Raw genomic sequence first — 22,046 nt, forward strand, 5'->3', positions numbered from 1 at the left:
CTCAATTTTGCCGCCCTATGCTCTAGCCTATCTTGCCTATATGGTAAATCCGCCACTGTATATACTATATGTAGATATTTTCAAATCAAACATACGTACATAAATAACTTCAAAACAATTAAAAAAAATTATAGCAAATCAATTGCTGGCACTTCATTTGCATATTTCAAGCCTCATTTGGCGCGCTGACAATTCATTTAGAAATTTGAATTTTTATTGCACTTACACCAAAACTGGTGCGTAAGTAATAAGGAATTTAAAATCAAACAATAATTAAAATCAATAAACAGGTGGTACATTACTTAATTCGTTAATGGATACGAAACCATATTTGTTAAATACAAATAACTATTTAAAGTACCAAATAAAGATCATTTGTGTAAGCGTATAAGTATCGTGTAATACAGTGCTTGCAACACATATTTAAGTCGACGCAAGTGAATATTGCCCACAACAAACATGGTATTAAGTGCGCTTCGAAAACTTGCTTTTAGCTGCATATTGAGTACGCACATTATTGACATGCAAGACGCCATGCTATAGCGCACGAGGTGATGGAGGGAAATTAAAAAGTACTTTATATTCGATTTAATGATGTGATGTGTATGTATGTGTGTATAGTAGGGTGGCGCAAAAAAAGTAAAGCTATAATTTGAAAGCTTTACCCAGGGGATGAGCAATTTTTAGCTTTTTGATGTGTTTGCTATAGGAGTTAGTAAAGGTGAAATTAAAAATAACGTAATTGCAACAAAAGTTACGGTTACGCTTACAGTGAAGGCTAACAGTTTTGAAGGTACCACCTATGACTATGGCTATGGTTATGGTTAAGGTTTTGGTCATGGTTGTGATTATGTTTATGGTTATGGTTATGACCATGGTTATGGGTATGGTTGGGGTTGTGGTTATAATTTTGATTACTGTTATGGTTGTGGTAATAGCTATCGTAATGATTACGGTTATGTTTATGGTAATAGTAATGGTTATGGTTAAAATTGGGGTTATGGTAATAGCTATGGCTTTGCTTATCGTTGATTTTAAAGTTACGGCTATGATTAAGGCTGTATTTATGGCAATAGTTATGTTTATGGTAATGATCAAGGTTATAATTATGTTATTATGGTAATAGTTATGGTCACGGTTATGATATCGGTTACAAATAAATCTACGCTTACAAATATTACTATGCCTCAAGTTCGATTTATTATTATATCTACTGTTCAACACTGTTACTGTTACAGTTATAGTTAAGGTTTTGGTTATATTTACGATTATGGTTATGCATACCGTTCCGTCCTTTCACTGATGGATCAAGGGTGGACGCGAGGATTGCCATGAGCAAGACGGAGTTTTCGGCTGTCCAATAATTACGAATGCCGCCGCTGTGAAAGATGTGTAATTGTAACAGTTAGGGAACAAAGCATCTACTTTAAAGTTATTCGGGTTTAAAAATCCTATTTATGTATAGTTATTAGAGTGTTAACAATGAGAATACATGCGGTGCGTCTTAGTATACCGCAAAGAGACGTGGTGTAGTCTTCCAGTCACTTAATTCTCAGCTTACTGGCCTTTTCGAGAACAATTCGTAAATATCTCAGTCGGGACGTACCAAACTCTACGAGGAAAGTTTTTAATTGATTTGTACCTTTTTGGCCCTTTATCTTTGCACCGCAGAGATTCGCTAAAGAAACGGGGCCTATTTCACTGTTTGAGTATGTGGTAACACAGTGGAACAACACAAAAGTGTCCAAGTCAGCTGTTCCTAACTGTGCTGTTGCTAGCTAATCTAACCTAACACAAATTTGTCTATGATTATGATAACAAGTACAACACAGTTAGTCTGAAGACAGAGTGGAAGCTTGAAGCGTTGCTCTAATAAAAATATAAAAAGCTATGAACACTATTTCTTAGGAAAAAGTATAAAATTCACCAGAGTGCCAACCACGTTTCACACTTGTAGAATATATATGAAAATAAAGTACACCCTGGCAACCATAGAAGTAGGGTTCTCAATAAAACCTCGATGGAGGCTTCCATTGCAATCCTTGGAAACGTGAATAACAAAAATAATGATACTACTGGGGGCACTTTCTAAACAGTATGTTTCTGGGGATTGGGGATAAGTCCTTCCTCAACCTTTACAACAACTAAGGCATGACGTAGCTGAATGCGTTTATAACCATTTCAACTATCGTAGGAGTGCGGGTTCGACTCCCACTCCCGGGAGAAAAGGCTTTGAAGAGATTTACAAGGTATAATCGAAACAGCTATCGCCTTGTCCGTCCTGATGTCACGTTGTTTAAATTTTTCCCAAATTATTAAATAAATTATAAAAAAATTAAAAATTGCTTGAAATAAATGTTTTCATATATTTAAAGCGATACGGACTGCCATAATATTAGCAAAATTTATATTGCATATAGTTTTTGTTATAGCTTTCTTTACATACACCAGCTGGTGCATTTTTATATCAAACCCAAGTGCACTTGACAATCACAGCGTACAGTAAAACGTCGTTTTTGATTGCTTTTGATATTTCAACCCATTGATAGGCGCCAGTTGGCTAAGGTAGCTGTTGACATGCGATTGACAGTCAAGTGAACGACATATGTAAGCCTTTAAAGCATATAAAGGGTGATTGCTTTAAATGTGATAAGATCTCAAGGAGAAACGTTTAAGTTTTAATTGTTAATTGTAAGAAAAGTATAAATAAAGAAGTAGCGAGAATGAGAAAGTTGAAATGGCATAAATTAGGAGGAGTAACTTATATCCGAAAAATTGTTCCATATACAAGTGCTCCTGATTCCGTGTTTTAGCCACACCCTTCCAGTGAAATTGAAATTGATATAGAAGTTTGTATGAGCACTAATTTATAAAAAAAATATATATTGCTTACCTTAATGTCAGTTATGTGTTAACTTCTAACTGTCAAGAACGTATCTAAAGGAAAAGCTATATTTTTATAAACACATAATCATTTATACACACAGAGAAGTAACATAAAAACGTATGACAATAAAAAATACACCAGGACATTATAATCTATACACACATACTCACCTACACTCAAAGGAAATACATATGTATAGGAATATAATTCACTGATTGCAATTTGATGAGCAGATGATAGAAAATGTTTGAAAAAGTTATGATTTTCCTCGTTTATACCACATACAAACATACTTGAAATAAACAGAATTTAGAATGACTTAGTATATGGTATTATCACGAAGACCACATTTTAAGTGCATTTACATGTTTCAATTAAAACCTTTAAAATTGAAGCAAATTCTATTACCTAGATATGTGTGGGAACTTTTGACATATTCGCCGAAATGTTTCATCAGCTAAAATAATTCTAAAAGTTTCAACTTTATTTGTTAGTGTAGATGTGATGTAGGTAAATATACTTCAGTTTGTTGTTGCTGTTTTAGCCGCAATAAAGCTCCTCGAAGGGTCAGGGTAGTGCTAAGAATGTGAGCAGTCGTTTGCCGGATATGAATCCGCTACGCTCCGCTACTATCACATAATGTGAAAAAGCCGTGGAAATGATTTGTTTAACCCTTCGTACCTTCGGGTCTATTGATTTTAGTCGCCTCTTACGACAGGCATGCCTTACGGTACTAATCTATTGGTGAGGGTCAAATGAAAGAAGAAAAAGAAAAACATTTAGAGAGGGTGTGCGAGAAGTAGACTAATAGGAATAAGAATAGGAATTGGAATGGAATTGGAATGGGGAAAGAAATAAAAAAAGAAATAGGTCTGGAATAGGAATGGTAATAGGAGTAGAAATTGTAGTAAGTATAGGAGTAAGTTTAGAAATAAGAACAGGTATGGAAAGAGAGAGGGAAGAGGGGATGACCAAAGAAAATGTAGAAAAGGAAGAATAATATGTGGTGTGATAAAGGGATACAAAAAAGAATAAGAATAGGAAGTGAAGCGGAAAGGATCAACAAAACAAATAGGGAAGGAAAACGAAAGAGGTATAAGCAAATCAAAACATGTTAAGAAAAGGATAAGAATGGCATAAGAAATGGAGGAAGGTAATATAGAATGTGGAGAGGCCGTGAAAGCATCACCGAGAGATGAGGGGAACAAAATTCCTCTGGGCATCTTGGTGGTAAAGATAACATTGAAACTTTTTGACTTTTTCTCGATCTCTTGCTCCCTGTCGCGCTCCCGCTGCCTCTTCCTATTTTTTTGTTCTTATTTATTTCTTATTTTTGTTCTTCCTCAACTCTCCATCTCCACCTCCATTTCCCTCTGATCTTCACCCCCTATACATCTTCCCCTCTCACCCTCTAATTTCGCTCTATCTCTTCCTCTCCCTCATTTTGCTTTATTAGTCTCTTTCCCTCATTCTTATTCTTTAACTACCGACCTCTTCTTTCAGCAAAGTAAAAAATAAAATACAAATCATTTCGCCAAGGAATATATAGCCATCAAGTGACACACAAACAATGTGCATATCTAGTACAAATAACATTTTATTACACTCATCCAAGTCCTACATTTAAAAATTCATAGAAACTTGGTTACATTAATCTATTTTTTATTTATATTTCATATCCGTATCTCAATCACTAAATTACTTCTGCGCATCGACATGCAATCGCCAAAACCAAACCCGCTGCACACATGCACATGTTTACTTACATATATGTTTAATAGTTTCCACCTCTACCATTTGACACACATATCAAACTAGAGCTATACACCTCATATGTAAACAATCGAATAAATGAAATCTGGAACTCAGCGCTTTTAAATAACCATTTGAACCTACAAATCGTAAGGAACTTAATCGGAGCCACTTAATTGCTGCAACTTTTAAAGGAAGTGTTTTCAAAGGGAATACAATTGGTATATGCATATACCTTTATACACACACACACACATATGTAGGTCCTTGCACTTTTGCGGTCATACAAAACATAACAAAGCACTTCACAATATTGTCGATATTAAGTGTTTCACGTCGAGGCAGATATGAAGTTGGAGCATACTTTTGCAAATGTGACCCAAATATGAAAAGCAAATACATGACGTGACCCATTCCAATAAATTGCATGTTCTTTTTCGTATAGTTTTTTTAAGGGTTGGGTATGTTGACCAACTGACCACGCACGCAATTTGATAGAATCTGTACTTTGGCCCAGTGACACAAAAAAGGAAATGACAGACACTACTAGTGCAGCTTGATTGCCGGTTGTCCATAATTGCTATAAAATAATTGCATACATACAGGGTGAGAAAAGAGAGGAAAGTATCAAGCAGACCTTGAATGCTTTATATGAGAAGTTTCCGATATTAAAGGACTCTTTCTTAGGTAGAAAATGGTGCCCATAAGTCGATATCACGAGCCTTTTTCACTCTTTGTTCTGATCAGGTTTCAATCTTCTACGTATTCGTATTTTTCTAATTTGAATTTTCGATAATAAAGTCGGAAGGTTGGAAATAATTTTCGGGTCTTCTTTAAATCGGGGGAATGAGTAATCACTTCAGACCGCCTGCTGCTCACTTACGTCCAGTAGGATCACCCTGTCTTGCAAGAGGTAGTATTCGCGCAGCTTTTTCTTAGCTTATCTATATCCGGTTCAGCGTGACATCTGCCAGGCAAACTGCTATGGCCCGGGCCTGACGATCTTAATCTAAACAAGTAAGGACGGGTCTGTCTTCGGCTGTGCCGAAGACTTCATACCTTTCATGAATGGGACTGAACAATAATCTTATCCCATTCGTAATCTCCAAATAATGCGCTGTATAAGATAAGAAATATATAGTGAACAGATGTACATACCTAAACGATTTTAAGATAAATATAAAAAAAATGGCAAAAAACCCCCTTATCTGAACGATCGGTTGTATGGGATATATATTATATATAGCTCAGACCGAAATGATTTTTACAGGCAATCTTCTATGATATATTAGAATAAATATCACCAAGTTTCAAGTTTTTATATTGGAGACTAAGGGAGAAATGGCCAAAAATCTTTCTATCTGAACGATCGGTTGTATGGGATATAACTATATATAGCTCCGGTCAAAGTGATTTTTTCAGTATATCTTCTATGATATATTAGAATATATATCATCGAGTTTCGCGTTTATACTTTCTAAATTGCGGCAGGAATGACCAAAATCGTCTTATCTGAACGATCGGTTGTATGAGAGATATATGTTATAGTGGTCCGATCCTATCGGATCCGACAAGTGTCTAATATAATACAAAAATACATCCTTGTGCCAAAATTTATTGAGATATCTCAAAATTTGAGGGACTAGTTTGCGTTCAAACAGGCAGACGGACGGACGGACAGAGAGACATGGCTATATCAACTCAGTTCGTCGCCCTGATCAATTCGGTATACTTAATGGTGAGTCTATCTTTTATATTTCTCAACGTTACAAACATCGGACCAAAGTTAATATACCATTTCATGTTCATGAAAGGTATAAAAATAGTTCATTGCAAACTTAAGTGAGATCAGGCATTCTCGTCCCTCCCTCGATCGTGTCACCCTCGAAGTCTGGACTTCAACAGTCGGCTGGCTATCCGACTAGATCTCATACACCGCATTTTTAAACGCGACAACTTCCGCTTGGAAGACGCTACAGTGATCAGGAAACGTAAACTTTTAGCTTAACAGTCCACAGCCCCATATAAGTACCTTTCCCCACTACTCTCTTAAGACCATTACTGTTTTGCAGCTTGCGCAGAGGACAATTAATATAGTCAAAAAACATCCACTGGTAATTTTTTTTTGTTGTATAAGTGAGGGATCTTCTACCTCCAACGAGGAAGCTCACTTTTTAATTATTTTTAATCCTTATAACTTCAAGCATATTGACCTTGACCAATGACATTTAGTCTATGTGGCATGTAAATCAAGGACCAAAAATTACAGAAATGTGGATAACTATGGAGCTCAGATGGAGCTGCTTTCGGCAAATTTTTGGAGCTACATACCTGCGAATCATTTTGAGGCTATTACGGCATCTTTTTTTGACTATCCCCTGAAAATTTCGGGAATATTTTGGAATGATTTCAAGGTCAATTAAGGGATAATTTCAGCGTTGTTTTCAGTGTAACCTCCGGAATGCTCACGTTATTATTTCGAGTTTATTTCAAAATTATTCTTTTGAGTTTAATTTTGGAACTGTTCAAAAGATCATTTGAGGACTAATTCAGGACGATTTCGATGCTTACTCTGAAATATTTTGGGATTATTTAAGTTATAAAAAAAAAAGTAAGGCGCGATAACCCACGAAGACCGAGCGTGTCTTCCAATTTGCGTCGTACTCCTTTTAATTTTTCCTACCAATTGGCGGGACGGAACGTACTTGTCTTATGCCGATTCCGAACGGCGTCTGCAAGGTAGATGAGTTTTCACTGGGAGCTTTCCATAGCAGAAATACACTCGGAGTGTTTACCAAACATTTGTTGAGGGGCGACCCCGCTTAGAAAAATTTTCTTCTAATTGAAAACCCTTGTTTCTAAAATTTTGATGTTGCTTTGCTCGGGGCGGGAACCAAGGATCTTCGGTGTGGTAGACGGAGCACAAGACCATCACAGCACGGCGGTCGCTATTTGAGTTATCATTGCCCGACTATTAAAGAATCGTTTCGGAACTTTTTCGCGACTGCTTTCATGCCAATTTCTTGGTAGTTTCAAAGATTATGTTGGGACTATTTCGGAAGCATTTCCACACCCACATCTTCCCAAGGAGCAGATGAGTAATTCCTGGGAATACATAACTACCAAATTTAAATTGCATGTTCAATTTCATAAGCGAGGACGGAGCTCGCCAAAACTACTTTAATGTTTTAAACGTAATATTCTTCTGCTTTCTGGGGTTTTTTAAATGCCTTTATTATTAGGGTGGTGGTGTAAACTAAATTTTTTCAAGTTTCATTGTTTCAAATAGCAATATTAACGTCAGGAATCATACAAAATTTGGTTCTGATTGGATGTGGTTAAGAAATGAAGCACATTGGTTAGATATCAGATTTGAATATATAGAATCTAAACTTGGACCACTCTACCACACACTTTAACCGTTGCCCATCCGAACCAAAATTATACCTGATATCATTTGCTATAGTACTATGGGCGGCATTTTGGGTAATAGACACGAAAAAAACAAGTAAGTGCTCCGGTGCAACCGAACATATAATGCCCAGTTCGTTCAGCGTCAGTCCTTTGACAATAAGTATTATCAAAAGTAAGCGTGTTTATTAAGAGATTTTTTCCACATTTAATAAAAATATTCTTTTTTATACAGGAAATGTCAGTTTTTTCACGAAAGCTCGATTCCTATTCCAGCTTTGGCTTCTGGAACGTAATTTATTAGTTTTCTCGCTACTGCAGAAGAAAAGCGCATTGATATAATGTTATTTTTCGCAAAATACATCAATCGGTCTTATATTTATGACTTCCGAAAAAAAAGGGAATATGCTTGTTCAAAAAGGGGCGTTGCCACGCCTATTTACAATTTTTCTTAATTTTCATGCTATAAATACGCTCTAGAAGTAAAACCGCTTTCACAATAAATTATTATTAGTTATATATTGCATTATATTCGTCTACGGTCCTGTTAAATTTCTTATGTATAAAAGTGGACGTGGCTCGCTGGCTTTATGAGTCAAACCAATTCTGCTCTATGGGCTGCTGTTCTACTGGCATGCGCTGGATACGGTGCGCACCACCGAAATAATGGTGACAGTAAGACGGACGGCGCTAGTTGGTATCAGCGGCGCTCTTAGAACAACACCTACCTTGACATTGAATGTCATGCGGAACATATATTCAGTAGATATTGCGGGAAAGGCGGCCGCGGCCCGGTCTTTGGACAGTCTTCGTGGTATGGGCTATTTGCTTTCTGACTTCGTGTAATCTAGCCAAATTAAATTGCGGCTTACATTTAGCTCTTGACAACGACCTCCCCCTCTCTCATCGAGGATGCGGTGGATGAAATGCTATTTAATACCTCTACGGTTAGGAAATTTAACATATACTCGGATAGCCAAGCGACTAGCAAGGCTTTGAGGTCAACTACAGTGTGATAGAGGATGATCAGGGAATGCGAATGAGGTATGTCAAAATGATTGGGTTCACCAAGGCTCGTCTATTAATCGGGATTTTGACAGGACACTGTTTAATGGGAATCCATGCGGTACGTCCCAATATACAAAACAAAAATTATACGTGATATATTTAGTCTTGGAATTAACGTCTGAAGGCGTCTGACTAGTAAAAGTCGTTTGTTTGATTTTTAAGGACCACTCGTAAATAAAATACTGCAGCCCAATCTCCACACCCCTTAGAGAATTATTTCTCAACAGTGATGTGGGTTTTAGTAAATGCAAACAAGTATGTCTGTACCCAATAAACAACAGAAACATCATCTCAAATATATAATTGAGAAAATATTCGCACATATTAAACTTACAGCTTTCTAAATCATTTGGGACTAAGCATTTATTCAAATTACAATTTGATGAAATTTCATTCTAAAGGTGTTATGATAACGAATATGAGAATGCTTTCGTTTCTTTTGAAAAAAAAAATGTTTAGATTTCAAACTCCTTTCAGAACGGCTAAAAATGCGCATACTACAGATGTTACGGAGCTTCACTTTAGATTGCGTAACGCCGGAATCAGCGATAGACTTAAGCGGGAGTCATTGGTGCCGTATTGCGTATCGCTGTAGTCGTATCCCTAACGTAATCAGCTGTTTATCCTTACGTTGGTAAACCAAAAACCAATTGGTAGGCTACGATACGGTTACGACCTTAGCGGCACCAATAATCGTTTGCATTGATTCCCATAAGGTTGGTCGAATCAGCTGTTATAAGGTTACCGATACGGTTACCAATAATGCACCAATGTCTGCAGCTTTAGACTCCTGATTCCGATTTCGCTTTCGAAGGTTTCAAATTATAACGTGATTCGGTTGTTAGAAAGGCGGGTGATAACATTGTTTCAATTTATTATTTTATACTACATCTATCTTATACATATTGTAACGAATATTAGCAACACTAAATCTCTAAGCCGATGGTAAGCAGTGACGTGCACGCACATCAATAATTCAATCATTATGTCTACACGTACGTACACGCAGCGGAGAAGCAACGCACAAACACAAACGCATGAGCTGTGAGAGAAGCTATAAAAATTGTGCATCTGTAGTTATAGCTGAGAAACTTATAGCAGATAACCAACTAGTAGATTCTAGAACAGAACCGCCTAGAAATGTCAACGAGCAAACCAAACACTATAAAAGGCAGCATCAGTAAAGGTGCGAGAATCAGTTGGATTTAAGACGCTATCTAGCGAGCAATAGCAGTATTATCAGTTTCATTTAGGCAAGCTATTAGTTGCGAGTTATAAGTGTTATTGTGAAGTACTTTAATAAAGGCCATTTTGCGTTATTAAATATTGGAGTTATTTATTCAACAGTTTAGTGATTCGAACGTTACCAGAAGATTGCAAATAAGCAGAATTTCAGTAAATTCGTTACAATATTTATGTATATGTCTCTGAAACACTGCGATTTTAGTTCCGATTGAAATATCCGATTCCGATAAGTTCACTTTCGTGAAATTCCTAGTGCATATATACATATACATCAGCACTAAGTTGTGGAAGTAGCAGTGGCAGTTACATGAAGGAAGGAATTAACTTTAACATCATGACATGAAAGGGTCTTTTGCCTGTTGCCTTGTTATTATGACTTACTCGCTCTCTTACTCACACGCTTGCATACGATGCTCAAATAGCATGCAAGTTTTCTAACACCTGACCCACCCCAAAAGCTTAAAGGATAACAAGCAAAAAGAGCAGATGCGATTCAGATATTTCCTCACTAAGAACGAAGCGCCAACAAGGATAACAACAAGTATAACATAACAAGCGTATTAACAAAAATTCATCATAGTATATATGTATATTTCGAAAACAAAAAGAGAGTATGTAATATAAATAAAGTGTTTTGTTTTTTTTTTTTTGCGAAAGCTTTGGCACTTTATTATGGTCAGCATGGCAAACAGTTGGCATCAGGCACGCTGTGTGTAGAGAACGTTACGGATTGTGTGTGATTAGTGTGAAAGTTTTGTTAATATGTATGTAGTGTATAGATATGCATTTTCAGTTTATCTGTTTTTATTATAAATAAACATTTCGAAAATTTAATTTTCATAGAACTGATGGCTTAAAAATGGTACACTCCAATGAAGATGCACTCAATAAAATTCCATTGAAATCTGCTGGCGGTCTCGATGATGAAGAGAAAAATGGTGGAGAATTCATTAGTGATACAGCTGCGGCAGAGGAGGCACGGCGTGAACAAATGTAAGTGTGTTACATCGAGAAATATATAAATTGAATGTCTACAGAAAAGATTGTTGCTATTCGTCTAGGAATATTTTTTTTTTTACTGTAATTAACGGATTTTTTTATTTGTTTGTTTTTATTTACATTTGCATTTTTTGATGCTGTTCTTTATTTCGGATGAATAGAAACATCTTTTTAAGCAAGGGATATTTTATTAAAAAGGTGAAAGGTAAACTACGACTATGAGTGATGGAAGCTGTAAGTTTGTTTTACAAAAAATATAAATTGTTATGAGAATTTATGGTAGAGATGTTAAAAAAAATTATATAATTAACTTTACCTACATGGCTTGGAAAATAACCCAAATGGAATTAACAACAGTCGTGTAGTTTTGTCTTACAAAATCAAGTTGCCTACAATTTTTCAGTGTGCGCCTCATTACCTCTCCCTTAAACATTAAAATTTTTCACATATTATTTGTTTTCAATAATATTTAGTCAGAATATTTAGGTCGAAATTTGCCTTCCTGAACCAAATTCAGTTTTCAAAGGCTCTACAAAAAAAAAAAATCTAAAAACTGAAGTACATTTGAGATTATTTTAAATTTTAATGGACTACAAAACTTCATGCTCTGAAATTTTTTTAAAATGTCTTACCTAAAATATTCAAACTATTGCCAAAACGTGGTGTGATGGTAGCGTGCTCCGCCTATCACACCGTATGCCCTGGGTTCAACTCCCGGGCAAAGCAACATCAAAATTTCAGAAATAAGATTTTTCAATTAGAAGAAAATTTTTCTAAGCGGGGTCCCCCTCGGCAGTGTCTGGCAAGCGCTCCGATTGTATTTCTGCCATGAAAAGCTCTCAGTGAAAACTCATCTGCCTTGCAGATGCCGTTCGGAGTCGGCATAAAACATGAAGGTCCCGTCCGGCCAATTTGTAGGGAAAAATCAAGAGGAGCACGACGCAAATTGGAAGAGAAGCTCGGGCTTAGATCTCTTCGGAGGTTATCGCGCCTTACATTTATTTTTTTTATTGCCAAAACAACGAATTAGGTTGTGATTGCACTTGATTTGCAAAACCTTGCTTGATTGATTTCACAATTGGATGCTCTCGGCGGAAGTCCTTGCACTCAAAACTTGAAAGGCCAGGAAGTTAAAAAAAATATAATCTTCGCCCCTTGAAATCAGTGCGAATTTAAATTACAGTTAAAGTTGGCCAGAGTTTAACCCTCCACTTCGGCCGCTTAAGCTAAGACGAGCAACAAAATTTGATGTTATCGAAAAAAGTGGAAATGTTAATATCTACTCAACTTTAACAAAATTTTAAGCTCGCATTGCAGACCCGACGTTAATATTTGTTTTCAACAGATCAGTGCTCATCGAGAAGAGAGAATTTAATTTACGATTTTGTTAGTTTTTTGCATAACAATATGTATGAGTTGGTGGTATTGTGCTCCCCAACAATGCGACTTCGTTTAGTACTTGCTTGTAACATATCAAATTTGTTACTCATCTGCTAGCCCTGTTGACGATCGTGTTGTATACCTGATACCTGTTAAAAGCCGATTCTGCACGTTTGGGAGCCAAACAAAATTCACAAAATTATTGCATACTTTAACGCGCAAAAATAGTCTTTTATTCTCTGAGAGCACCTGTTTTGAATTCTTGCGACCAATAATTTCATAGAACAATTTAATTTCTAGTAGCCTCTTATATGCCATTTTATTCGAACCTTCTGAAGGAGAACCAAAAAAAAAGAGATACGGTGTTTGAATATGCTACAAAGGTTATTTGCTATATATAACATATAAAGTTTCATAAGAATTGTATCAACTTAATACAGGGATCGCTTTGTTAACGTTAACGCCTAGTGAATAAACTTAGTTAAGTAGAAGGCTTCGCTTACGAGTATCAAAATAGATATCTTTGGATATTTCACTAGCCAGTTAGTGAAGAAATTATTTTTACTGTTATTATTCAATTCGATTCTTAAACTATTTCATACTTATGAAATTACAACATTAAGACCTATAATCCCTCCCATCAATACCATTAATATTTTATTCATTTAATTAATTTGTTTGATAATACAATTTCAATTTTGCATACTTTCAGGCGCGCCAATATCCTTAAATGGATGAAAAAGTTAACAATAGTGCTCATCTGCTTTATCGGCATAGCCCTCATCACCTACGTCATTATCAGTCTCTGTTTTAGTGGTGAGTAAAACCAAGTTCAGATTCTTTATTTTAAATTCTTACCGCTTTTTACTTCAATTTACTCTACTTTAAGTAGTTTTCAATTATTCAAACTGTTTTGTATTATTTTAGCCTGTTTGTGTGTGAGTGCTGGACATTGAGATGAATGAACGACAATGTCTACGCTCACAATTGCACTGTATAAAGTAACACCAAACCCTATTTACTGATAATTTGCATTGCCTATCTTTTCTCTTTTTTATTCTCTCAACTCTATAATTTGCAACAACTACAACTACAAAATTTCCCAAAATAAAAAAAAAAAAACAAACAAAATTGCACAAACCGAAAAATCACAACCACAATCAATGCCCAATTCTACTACACCACCATCTTAATCATATCCACCACGTTGCCATCAAACCACCTACTCCACAGATTGGTCTAATAAGACGTCAAATGCACAAAGTTCCAACAACAAAATCAACAACAACAACAAAAATTATACATCCCTCACGCTTCCTTCCACCTCTAATTATTCTCTCTCGTTAGATGATGATGAAGGCGACAGTAGCGTTCTGTCGTTAAATTCAACAAGTGAAAGTGATGATGACGGTGGCATATTAGCCGCCTCCACCCTCGCCACCACTATAGCCACAAACATCGCTATAGCCGGTTTCGGTGATTCAGCGACACAACCGAGCAATTCTTTTAGCGCTACCACCACTACAAATGTACCACCAATGGCGCCAGTAGCCACAACAGCGAATACACTCCAAAAAACAACAACAACAACAACGAATAAGTTGTCACAACCAACAAGAAAAGCGTTGGTACTAAAGGATACACCGCCATTGATAAATGATAAGTTCGAATCTAAATTGGGTGTTTATGAGCAGGCGGCTGTTTGTTCGGATCGTGAAGTTTGCAGCGAAATTGGCAGGTGAGTGTCTTGGAGGGTGAAGAGTTGGGTGGATGTCACCGTATACATACATACGCGCAGATCCTCGGAAGGGGGGGGGGGGGGGGGGGGGGGGGGGGGGGGGGGGGGGGGGGCTAGGGATTAAGGGCAATTCAATTTTGAAAAGAAAAGATGGTTATAATTAATATCACAACATATTCAACCGTTTTTGAAGTCGATATAAAGACTTTAAAAAGATTCGAGCGGCCTTAGTAGTCATCGCCACGTGCTTTTTTCAAGATAGCCAAATGCAGCCACGGCAGAACATCTAAACACACTACAAATTTACTTAATTTAATTGGGAAATTTTTCGTTTTATTTTCACAACCGCAACTTTTGAAGTTATGTCTTTTTCGCAAATGTCTCGAGATGTATTGCCAACTCTGACAAACAATTTTGTATCCGCGCCCACAGGGGTTTAGGTTCATGTAAATAGTACTTTTTATACCCAGCTGTACTTGTACACAGGGTATTAGAACTTTGATTGGATAACGGTTGGTTATACAGTTATAAAGGAATCGAGATAGATATAGACTTCCATATATCAAAATCATCAGTATCGAAAAAAAATTTGATTGAGCCATGTCCGTCCGTCCATCCGGCCGTCCGTCTGTCCGTTAACACGATAACTGGAGTAAATATTGAGATATCTGCACCAAATTTGGTGCACGAGCTTATCTGGACCCAGAATAGATTGGTATTGAAAATTAGCGGAATCGCCCATTTTTTATATATATAACATTTTCGAAAACACAAAAAAACTAATTATGTAGGAAGACGCCCACTTTTATATAAGAAATTTTTAAAAGGGTCGTGGGCGAATAAAATAAGCTATATCTTTGCAATAAAAAGCTTTATATAAATGGTATTTCATTTCCCAAGTGCATTTATAACAATAAATATGAAAAACTTCAAATTTTAAAAAATGGGCGCGGCACCGCCCCTTTTATGACTAAGCAGTTTTCTATGTTTCGGGAGCCATAACTCGATGAAAAAATTGTTCGGAATAGAACCATATGTATATGTATTATTGCGCAGCCTTGTACCACTATTAAGCACACAAAACAAACAACAATAGCATTTCAAGTGTACAGCTGGGTATGTAATGTTCGGTTTCACCCGAACTTAGACTTCCTTACTTGTTTTTATTATTTTAGGATTGGCTAAGTTTAGAGAAATGTATGTAGAGTATCGAAATTGTTAACGATTGCATTCCATTATAATTATTATTGTTTTTATTGCAGCCCCAAAGTATTGCAATACTTTTTCGTTATTCCGGAATAAATAATTAAAAAAAATTTGTCGTTATCCGAAAAAGGAATACTGGCACTTCCTTACTCCTTTTTTATCCCTTATTCTTTTATTCACTGGATTGCAATATTTTGAGGCTCACTTGCAGGAAAGCAGGCACATTGATTTCATAAATTTTTACAAATTTTCGAATATAGTTTCTTACCTTATAAAATTTTTGAACTGCAAAACCCAGTATCCGATTTTTGTTTCACGACCAGGTATTTCACTTAATACTATGTTCAAACAGAAAAATAAATTGAGACAATTTCGATTTAAATTGAGTGGTGTTCATACAACTCAATTTAGCTTACACAATAGTAATTTGATATCTGGTTGGCTCATTTCTACCGCAACAAGATGCCTTTGTGCAGACTGTCAAAATGTGTGTGTTGGTATTAGGCGAATGGAATGGATTGAAAACATAAAACTTTGAAATTTTTGTGTGTTGTCAAAAAATGTGTTCAATGTTTTGGTTTCATTTTGAGTTTGCCATCTTTTTTGATAATCCCTACTCCAGTGAAATGAAAAAAATAAAATCAGCTGATGAGATGAGCCAACCATATAGTTGAGCCATGCGTAACTGACGTTTAAATCTACTCAATAAACATACTTTACAAGGTTGCATTTGCAGTTTGAAACAATTTATTACGCAAATTTTTTTAAATTGGCAATTTATAATTACAATTTATTACATGATAAATTGCGAATAAATTGCCCAAATGGTATAAATTGCCAATTTGGTGTGTGTTTGTACACAGTATAAGGCTTGGTTTCCTCGAAAGCGGTGCCGCTATGTTTGAAGTATATAAAAAAGCTGTGCCGCTGAAAACGGTGAGTATATCGACCGCTCTTTAGAAGTTTAAATATAGCGGCACCGCTTTTGGAGGAAACCGCAAGGCCCTAGAAAAAATTTATTTCCGTCGACGTTACAAAAAAAACGAAATTTGTGTTGAGTTTTTCATAATAATTTTCATGTTTTTGGGCTAAATTTATAACTTCATTTTGCTGGGGTGCAGCATTACATGTTTTGACGCCTTCAGATCATCTTCAAGGAGTCGGATAAATTAATATAAACATATTAAAAATGAAATCAAAATCGATTTTCAATATTGTTCGGACTCACATCCGCAAATGTTTAAAATTACACATTCGCAACATCTCAAATCTATATAAACATGCTTTTAAATATGTATCCGTATGTTTAACTGCTTGAAACGGAAGTAAATTAAAAGCGCATATATTGGCTTGTAATTTATTTGATTTGAAAATAATTTAATTGGATACTCAAAGCAACAATGGCCAATCGTGATAAGTGAATGGGGAAGCAGTCTTAAAGGAAAATATGTTTTTGATTGCCGTAAGACTAACGGCCTATAAACATGCAACCTGATATGGGCAGAAGAATATAGTTTCCCCCACTAAACTAAACTTTTTGTATTAAGTATATGAAAACTTTAGGTAAGGAGTTTCAGAGTTCCAGTTTGGTGTCAGTCGTGCTGTCATTTAATAAACAAGTGAAAGTGATATGTTTAGTTTGCTAAAAAGGCGTTACACATTTCGGAGTGAGGTAGGTCTATTAAAGGCCTACGATATGACTTGTTGTTGTTTAGTTTTAATTATGGGCAATTGAAGGACAATTTTATTAAAGCTTTTATAGCTGCTATCACTTTGCGATTACACTTTCCTTCATCGTATTGAAATAAACTTCCACGAAAGGTAGTAGGCGTTTTAACTGTAAGGCGGCATACAATTTTTGAACTAGTTTTCGGTGATTACTCTTCACTATTCACATATACATATGCTTGGTGTGGTGCAGCGTTGCCATATATTTTCTTTTCCAAGTCGTCAGACGCCGCCCAAAAAATCGTCAAAAATCGTCATATCTATGGCAACAACGAATAACAACCCAAGTTGAGTTAGGACGAAGTTGGGTTATTGCCAGGGGACGTACGATTGTACTCGCCGGAAACCAAAATGAGATCGCCGGATTTCATTCAACAATATTAACTTTAAAAGCGCTTTTCTGAAAATCGTTTTTGGTTGTTATTTTTTGTTGCCACATACAACATATAAAATCGTTTTTAATTCATTTCGTTTTATTTTATAAATAACAAAGCCTCTTAAAAGATAAATTTTGTATTACATACAAAAGGTACTTGTTTTCAGTAATTTTAATAATATTTTTTTTTTCTTTGAGCTCGAATCGAAGTGTTGGAAATGGCATAAAAAGTGCAAATTGATAAAAAGCTTGTATCCCAATTTTAAATATATGTAAATTCTTGGTGTTTGAATATTTAAAATAAATCTTACATAGAAGGCAGGCTTATCTCGTAATTTTTCATTACAAAATCGTCCAAGCGTCATTCTAGTTAAAAATCGTTAAATTGACGACGGCGTCGCCAATCTGTCAACGCTGGTGTGGTGAGTGATTGAAGATGACTACATATATCAACGCCTAAGATTATGCAGCTCTTTCTACTTAAACGCCTAAGCATTTAGTCTATCTTTCCCCAGCTTCTTATTGTTTTGAGTTATTCTCACTTCATTATGTTGGAGGTCAAATTTAATGGACATTTATCGGTTGATTGTATTGATAATCTCCCTCGCTACTTAGCAATGAGGAGAGATATTATCAGATTTTTTTTATTTTTTTTTTTTTTGCATGTATATATATATGCACTTAAACTACACAACTGCCAAGTGCATAATTTTATATAAACTTATGAAATATACTTAGTTGCAACTGAAATGTGTCTCTCTATTTTATCTCTTCACTATTTCCCATTTCTATGACTAAAAAGTGTCCACGATTCATCGCACCGGATTCAGCTATAGGTTATACACTATGACCAACAGAGGTTCGTGTTTTCGATATTAATCACAACCCGTTTTGAAGCGAGTTATTTAACCACTGCCGCAGGTCTTCAATAACTGCCGCTGGATGGGTCTCCTTAACATTATCTAAGTGATGATAAGCGTTTTCTTACACGCAAATGGAGAAGTGAATATATGTAAAAAAAACACACACGGCTATTATTACCTAAACTTAAGCTCTTTCCCTTGCGTCGTTTCTAAGCCGCCTCGACATATTGTAACGACAGCATTTGAACGTTTTCTAAGAGCTCCCCTGATTTCCCGGATATAGTAGCAAAATTATCTGCCGTTGTTGACTGATCCAGAAATTAAACCTTATTGCGCTCAATCACTTTTTTAAAAATGCTTCTTAATTCCGTATTCACTGTACGGTATCACCTTATCAATGCGTATTCCTCCCATACATAACCATGAGTAGCTTCTTTTCTTTTCGAGGAAGAACGGCATCGCTCACTAAACCATTTTTATACCCAGCTGTACTTGTACACAGGGTATTAAAACTTTGATTGGTTAACGGTTGGTTGTACAAGTATAAAGGAATCGAGATAGATATAGACTTCCATATATCAAAATCATCAGTATCGAAAAAAAATTTCATTGAGCCATATCCGTCCGTCCGTCTGTCCATTAACACGATAACTTGAGCAAATTTTCAAATATCTTCATTAAATTTGGTACACGAGCTTATCTGGACCCAGAATAGTTTCGTATTGAAAATGAGCGAAATCGGATGGTAACCACGCCCACTTTTTATATATATAACATTTTGGAAAACACAAAAAACCTTATTATTTAGTAAATAATACACCTAGAATGTTGAAATTTGGCACGTAGACTGATATTGAGACTCTTGATAAAAATTTGGAAACATTTGTTTAAACGGGCGTGGCACCGCCCACTTGTGATGAAATCAATTTTACAAATATCATTAGTCATAAATCAAAAATCGTTAAACCTATGGTAACAAATTCGGGCGTGGCACCGCCCTTTTATGACAAAGGAATTTTCTATGTTTCGGGAGCCATAACTAGAAGAAAAATTAGTTCAGAATAGAACCATATGTATATAAATTAAGCACACAAAACAAACAACAACAGCATTTCAAGTATACAGCTGGGTATGTAATCTTCGGTTTCACCCGAACTTACACTTCCTTACATGTTTTTTTTTTTTTTAGGATTGCTTGAATCTTCTATTATCCTCATTGAAAGCGGGAGTGAGTAAGAAACATTCTTCTTTTGCTCAGCTCCTTCTTTAGTTGATGATTGCTCTGCGAAAGCAGGTATGTAGGTGCGAGAGCCGAGTGCAGAAAACAACAGCTTGTTCGCATCTTTGTTATTAAAAGATAATGGTAGGAGTCCATTTTAGAACCTCGAATGGTGCGCACATACAGCAGAAGAAAATGCTGTCGAGCTTCGCTTTGATGAGTTCGCGGCGAGATGCTCGTCGGCGTATCTGTGCGACATTACTTAAAGCATACCACTGCTGCGCAGCGCGCATATTTCTTTGTAAATTGTAGAACGGCAATTCTAGCATTTGCTTCTAAAGAAGTGAATTGAAATATTATATAAATTAAAGCATACGTTTTTTTTTTTACTACTAACAAGCATGCGTGCATACATCTTGTTTCGTTGCTCGCTAATCAACGATTAAACCATTACGATCATTTTACTATTACCAAAACAGACACCATGTTCTATAGTACATCTACCACTGGGATAACAGCGCCTTCCTTATAAAGAGCCTCCTAATTCCAGGTGGCTCTTTGTGAACACATTATGATCTGATGTTAGAACGTGATGTGCATAATTTCTTTATAAACATGACGAATTCTCTCTGAACTAATTTAACGCTGACGGGCATTAAGAACTCATAAATGGATAGATTAACAACCTTTTAAGACACTTAAAAATATTTAAGAACCTAAATGAAACCACGATCTTAAAATACTCATCCCGTGGAGTTTAAATATTTGCGAAGCTCAACCAACTTAATATCCTCGACATATTAGGCCATTAGCTTAGCTGCCGGTGAATATATATTGTAACGAATTTAGTGAAACTCCGCTTATTTTACACCTTCTACTAACGTTCGTATCGCTAAATTGTTGAATAAATAACTCCAATATTCAATATTGTAAAATGATCTTTATTAGACTACTTTGAAAATATTTCACAATAACACTTATACTTCGCAACTGATAGCGTGCTTAAATCAAACTGATTGCTGCTTACTCAGCTTTCGCTCCTTTTATACTCTCTGCTGTCTCGTTCGAATACTTCTAGGCGTTTCTTCTTCTAGAATTTACTACTTAGTTACCAGCTATAAACTTACTAGCTATAAACTACAGATGCACGTTTATAGCCTCCCGCATAGCCATATGCGCGTGTATATGTGAGTAACACTTCCACCGATGATTGCATACTTTTGTACTTCAGATATATGCATGTGTTTGTGCGTAACTCTCCGCTGCGTGTTTGTACATATGTGTAGATATAATGATTGATTTGTTTACATACATGTGACTGCTTAGTATCGGCTTAGAGATGATAATATCCCTTAGTGTTGCTAATATTCGTCAAAATATAGATACATATTTTCCGTTCACTTTAAGAATTTTTAAAGACTTTCTTCTTACTGTAATGATAAGGAGATTCCCCGAAGGTTTTGGGGAGTTCAATCGATATTGGCCATTGGTCCGTTGTCGAATATTTATCTGCTACGTTGCGTAAAATAGCACCATTAAAGTAGTAGCTTGACCATTTGCTGCCAACCACGCTACTGTTGGCAGCCATAATTTCGAAATAGTAAAAACTTCGTTTATTTGGGAACCAGCATCAACACTAGCAACAACATCAGCACTGAAATCCAGCGAAGAATCAATCTTGCCAATAAATGCTACTTTGGACTAGGTAGGCAATTGAAAAGTAAAGTCCTCTCTCGGCGAACGAAAATCATACTCTACAAGTCACTTATCGTACCCGTCCTGCTATATGGGGCAGAAGTATGGACCATGAGAGCAGACGAAGCGGCTTTGGGAGTGTTCGGGAGAAAAGTTCTTCGAAAGATTTATGGACCTCTACGCGTTGGCGATGGCGAGTACCGAAGAAGATTTCATGATGAGCTGTACGAGCTATACGCAGACATCAACATAGTCCAGCGAATTAAAACGCAGCGGCTGCGCTGGCTAGGCCATGTTATGCGAATGAAAGATGATGCTCCGGCCAAGAAAGTGTTGCTATCGGTACCCGCCTATGGAAGCAGAGGTAGAGGGTGGCCCCCACTCCGTTGGAAGGACCAGGTGGAAAACGATTTAAACTCCCTTGGTGTGACCAATTGGCGCCGGTTGGCAGAGCGAAGGAGCGACTGGCGCGCCTTGTT

At 36.3% G+C, this 22,046-nt stretch overlaps 1 protein-coding gene across 4 annotated transcripts in view; it reads left to right on the plus strand.

Moving 5' to 3' along the window:
- Window positions 1–22,046, plus strand: part of LOC137251076 (scoloptoxin SSD14) — a 151,239-nt gene that overhangs the window by 83,164 nt on the left and 46,029 nt on the right. For 2 of the 4 annotated variants that reach the window (XM_067785039.1, XM_067785040.1), the window contains exons 2-4: window positions 11,207–11,356; window positions 13,455–13,558; window positions 13,976–14,480. In XM_067785039.1, coding sequence (XP_067641140.1) covers window positions 11,207–11,356; window positions 13,455–13,558; window positions 13,976–14,480 — 759 coding nt within the window. Of the gene's footprint in view, window positions 1–11,039; window positions 11,128–11,206; window positions 11,357–13,454; window positions 13,559–13,975; window positions 14,481–22,046 lie in introns of those variants that run through there. The other 2 variants (XM_067785041.1, XM_067785042.1) reach the window with 2 other exon arrangements.

Source organism: Eurosta solidaginis, chromosome 4, assembly GCF_040869045.1.
Source record: "Eurosta solidaginis isolate ZX-2024a chromosome 4, ASM4086904v1, whole genome shotgun sequence".
NCBI classification, from domain to species: Eukaryota; Metazoa; Arthropoda; class Insecta; order Diptera; family Tephritidae; genus Eurosta; species Eurosta solidaginis.